Consider the following 5149-nt stretch of genomic DNA (forward strand, 5'->3'; position numbering starts at 1 on the left):
AACTTCGGAGTAATCCTACCACGCAAGGTGATGTAAAGATGAAAACATTCTCGGGTGACAGGCATAGACATCAAGTTTTGAGATGCGTCGAAACAAGAAGCTGTTTACCTCCCTCCGTGTATTCATTCTCTTGTGGTTCGCTTCATCCCTCCACCCACCTGCTTGGGGACGTTTATTTACTTGACGTACGCATGCGCACTCCTGGAGACCGGTGGAGGCCGCCGGGCTGGGAAGCCCCGCCTCCCGACGCCGATGATTGCTCCGTTCCGCCAGAACACCCCCTGATTGGTGGCCACGGCCCCGGCCCCGCTGCCTATCAAAGTTGGCGGGAAAGCGGACTTGGGGCAGCATGGCGGCGGCGGCTGTGGGGGCAGCGGACTCCTTCGCCCGCGGCGGCCCAGCGGCTGTGCGGCTGCCGCGGTCGCCGCCGCTCAAGGTGCTGGCCGAGCAGCTGCGGCGCGACGCGGAGGGCGGCCCGGGCGCGTGGCGGCTGTCGCGGGCGGCGGCGGGCCGCGAGCCGCTGGAGCTGGTGACCGTGTGGATGCAGGGCTCGGTGCTGGCGGCGGGCGGCGGCGAGGCAAGGCTGCGGGACCCGAGCGGGGCCTTCGTGGTGCGCGGCCTAGAGCGGGTCCCGCGCGGGCGACCCTGCCTGGCCCCAGGTAACGGCAAGACTGGAACGCCGGGCGGGTCCCGGTGGTGGGCCGCTGGGGGCGGGGCCTGGCCGGTCCCTCGCCCCGCCCCCCTCCCCACACCCCCGCAGTCAAGCTGACCTGCTGGTAAGCTTCGCCCGCACCCCGCGTAGACGCTCGGATCCGGGGACTCCCCTAGTCGCAATCTGCGGTGGAGGGACCCCCGGCGTCAGTGTTTGTAACAAGGCCCTTGCCCACAGGTGATTTTTCTCCCCCATCAGGGTTTGGAAAACCCTGTACCGGGCAGCCTCTGTTCATCCCTGAAGTCTAGACTCTTGGAGAGCTTTCTGCTGCGCCTCCTTCGCGGAACTGCCTTAGGCTGTAGTTCTTTAATGTTTGCCCCCTTAAATCAGCTCAAACGCACTCCGAAGGCTTGTTCGGACTCATATCTGGCCTCCACCCTCAGAGCTTTTATACGTCTGGGTGAGGCTGAGAATTTGCTTTTCTTTCTTTTTTTTTTTTTTTTAATTTGTTTATTTTTGAGAGAGCGCGCTAGCGGGGCGGGGGGGGGGGGGTTGGGGAGGGTGGGGGCGGGCAGAGAGAGTAGGAGACACAGAATCCGCTGCGGACTCCAGGCCCTGGGCTGTCAGCACAGAGCCTGAGGCGGGGCTCGAACTCAGAACAGATCAGGACCTGAGCCTGAGTCGGATGCTTAACCTTAACCCACAGACCACCCCCCCCCTCCAGACTAAGAATTTGCAATTCTAACTAGCTCCCAGGTGCTGCCGATTTGGATGGCCTTGGGGCCACACTCTTGAGAACCAGTAGGCCTGACTACTGGAGGGCCGGGATGGGTCTTTTGGACCACTGTATCTTTATACTTAGGTTGAATTCTTGGCTCTGCTCTTTTCCAGCTGAGCTGCCTGGAGTGCTTAACCTTTCTGGATCTGTCCTGCCTTTGTCAAAAAGGGGCCTGTTGTGTGGATCCAGTTAAAAAAAAAAAAAAAAAAAAAAAAAAAAAGAAGGCCTTACCGTCGTGCCTGGCTCATCGTGAGGTTTCAAAAAAATGTGATTATTGTTACTACGAAGTGCTCCTTTTCCCTTCTCCCCTCACCTGACCTTGCCCCATCCTTCAGACTTGTTCTGCCCTCATCGCTGTAGCATCACTCTAGCACAGGGTCAGCAAACTACAGGCTGCTGCCTCTTCAGAGGGCTGTGAGCTGAAAATGTTTGGGCTTTTTTTTTGTTGTTGTTTTTTTTTGTTAGCATTTTCAAACGGGAAAACAATCAGGAGGTTTCACGACATGTGACAAGTGTAAGGAATGGAAGTGTGTGGAGGCTGGAGCTTTGTTTGAGAAAAACAGTCTTGGCACCAGCAGGGTGGGGGTGGTTGTGAAGAGGAAGTGGCTGGAGAGAGTCTGGAGTAGAAGCCATGGAAGGGGTCCAGGGCGGAGGATGAAGGCCTGATGGAAAGGAGGGGGCGGGCATGGTGGCGAAGGAGTAAGGAGACCATGGAGAGACGCCGCTGGAAGGGGAGAGGAGGGGGTGTGGGTAGAATGAACACTACGGACCGGATTGTCTCAACTCGGGGGGAGAGGACTCACACCAGCGAGCTCGTCCACTTAGTTGTGTGTTCCTTCGTGTAGATTTCCTCTTAACCTCCCCTGGTTGGGATCTGCTTGGGCATGGTCATCTTGCCTCGGGTCTTCAGTCATTCTTTTTCTGAGGGTTCCGTGACTCCCAGCGCGTTAGAATTATTCAGAGGGTATCGGCAAAGTGTAGTTTTAGAACTGGCCCCTGTCACCGAGGATCCCCATATGGCTCGCTCCGGTGGGATCTGGAGGTGGGTTCAGAGAAACCTAAACCCATCGTGCAAGGGGTAGAAACCCAGAGAGGCAGGCGTCTGCTTGCCAGGCTTCCTTCAGCCAGAGCCCTGGGGCCTGCCTGCAAACTCAGAAGCCCTGCGACCAAAGCAGCCTCGCAGGGGCACGCATTGGGGGCTGGCAGAGAGCCTGCCCTTCCTGCTGTGTTTGGGGTTTTTTACACAATTGAGTTGTGTGTGGTTCGGACTGGCCAAGTTTCGCTTTCAAGGAGAGCCACTTCCCCCAAGGGAATGGGAAGAGTTGTGGTTCATATGTCATTAGATCGTCCTGATGGCGACCCACTCTCTTGTTCATTTGCTCTCTTGTTGGTTTGCTGGGATGTGCCCGGCCGGTGGCAGGGATTGGTCCCGGGCAGTTGGAACAACAGGGTGGCACGGAAGGGTACTGCGGCCAGCTGAGCTCTTCTGGCATCAGCGGACCGTTGGATTTACTTTGTGGCTGTCGGGGGGGTGTCTTTGCAGAAAGAGGACTGGACTGGCCCTGTGCGCGGAGACCAGCCACATACCCTGTAGCGTTTGGGCAAGAAACAGACATAAGAGAAAAGCTGAGTGGGGGAGGGGGGGTTGCCCCTGCCTCAGAACATCCTGGGATGGGAGTCTCTTCCATCCCTTGGGCGTAATTGTTTTGCGCATGATGGTAGCTTGCTTGAATTTTGTTACAACATTTTTAACCCAGGAGCCAAAGAAGATACAGGTGTCATCGTCCACGTTAAATGTTGAACTTACTGTCTATGTATGTATATATGTATGTAAATAGATATACATCTATTGTCTATGTGTATATTAGATCGATCGATCACTGACTGCCTTGGCATTTTGATTTCTACTCTCCCCCCCACCTTTTTTGTCTCTAATTTGCCTCTGATAAAATTAAGCTCTCTGAAGGACGGGGTCTCCGTTTTGTGTTTGTTTTTGTATCAGTGTGAACATCACCAAGGGCTTTTCTTCTTCCAGGAAAGTATGTGATGGTGATGGGAGTGGTCCAGGCGTGCAGCCCTGAGCCCTGCCTTCAGGCCGTGAAGATGACCGATCTTTCTGACAACCCCATCCATGAAAGCATGTGGGAACTGGAAGTGGAGGATTTACACAGGAATATTCCTTAGATGACATTGGAAGCACTGCTAAAAACCGCAGAAATCCTGAAACAATTTAGGTTCCGACACCATGTGGATTTCACGGGTACCGTCCTATGTCTGTTTCTTAAAAGTTTCTCAAAGAGCTTAGCTTCGGTTGCCCAAGGACTCCGGAGGTAGGATTTCTAAACGCTGGGACACTCCACTTAACTCGGCCCTCGTGCTCCTTGCTGTGACGACTGTTTGCAGATGAAAAGCAGATGTGTGCTCTGTTTCTGTTTTTTTGCTTTTGTTCCCTTTTGGTTTGCGTGTGTTAATTCCCTTTAAAGCCCGCAGAAATCTCATGTTACATTTTCCACGTTTTACGAGTGCTGATAACTTTTTCTGTTGCTGCTGTGACCCTGTTTTTACGATGCAGAATCTGAATGTCACTCCTTGCCGGTGGTGATTTGATGGTGGTTGTGGGCAGGGAAACAGACTTCCGGAAATGGGAATGACCTCGTGGCCCGCCTCTTCTCCCATCAACAGCTTCCATATCCAGTTTGCAAGTCAGACAGCGTTTTCCTGCTGTGGACACCAGCAGCCTCTCAGAGACAGTAGACGGTTCTCGTCTCTGAACCATTTAAGGTACATTCCTTGGAGATATGGATGGTAACACCTGTCATTCTTCCTCACTTGGAGATGTTGAAACACTCGGAAAGTTTCTTGTTGAAACTAAAATCAAGATTGAGAATGACTTTTAGGCATTAACTAAACTTCTGCATCATAACTTTTAGTGAGACACCGTAAGGGAGCGACCTTCTGGTGTGGAAGCTTCCCCCGCCCCCCCCCCCCCCCGCCCTTCTCAGTTTTATTGAGATATAATTGACATACAGCATTGTAGAAGTGTAAGGTGCACAGCATGATGATTTTAGAGTTCTTACGTTTTCTGGATGGAATGACTTTCTCATGATCAAATTCAGTGTGGGTTTCTGCTCTCTGCTGCTTACCATGCCTTATTTTTCCTGAGATTGTAAATATCAAGGGAGTCAGATGATATTCCTACATTGCTGTAGAGTTTTGTTGGACTACGGATCATCTACCACTAATAAATTATATGCTGTATCTTTTAAAAAATGGACTATTTCGGGGGTTCCTAGCTGGCTCCGTCAGTAGCACATGCGACTCTTTGATGACCCACGATGATATTACTAACTAAAGTCCATAGTTGACAGTAGGGGTCTCTCTTTGTGGTAGGCAGTTCTGCAAGTTTTACAAAGGCATAATATCATTTGTCTACCATGATAGTATCATACTGAATAGTTTCACCACCCGGAAAAACCTCTGTCCCACCTTCTGACCCTTCCCCCTCCCTCAACCCCTGGCAACCACGGATCTTTCTACCGTCTCCATAGTTTGCCTTCTCCATAATGTCCCAGTTAGTTGGAATCCTACAGTATGTCGTACTTTCAGACTGGCTTCTTTCACTCAGCAAAACGCATCTAAGGTTCCTCCATGGGTTTTTGTAACTTGCTTGCTCATTTCTTTTGATCGTCGAATAACACTCCCTCGTATAGATGTATCCT

General features: G+C 52.2%; 1 protein-coding gene across 1 annotated transcript; it reads left to right on the forward strand.

Annotated features, from left to right (window-relative positions):
• The first annotated feature begins 316 nt into the window (after window positions 1-316).
• Window positions 317-4700, forward strand: RMI2 (RecQ mediated genome instability 2). The gene is made up of 2 exons (XM_019468595.2): window positions 317-659; window positions 3466-4700. Exons 1-2 carry the CDS (start codon window positions 350-352, stop codon window positions 3612-3614), a joined length of 459 nt encoding a protein of 152 aa, XP_019324140.1. The 5' UTR covers window positions 317-349; the 3' UTR covers window positions 3615-4700.
• The last annotated feature ends 449 nt before the right edge of the window (window positions 4701-5149 follow it).

This window comes from Panthera pardus, unplaced genomic scaffold (assembly GCF_024362965.1).
Source record: "Panthera pardus isolate Hobbes unplaced genomic scaffold, ASM2436296v1 HiC_scaffold_5, whole genome shotgun sequence".
NCBI classification, from domain to species: Eukaryota; Metazoa; Chordata; class Mammalia; order Carnivora; family Felidae; genus Panthera; species Panthera pardus.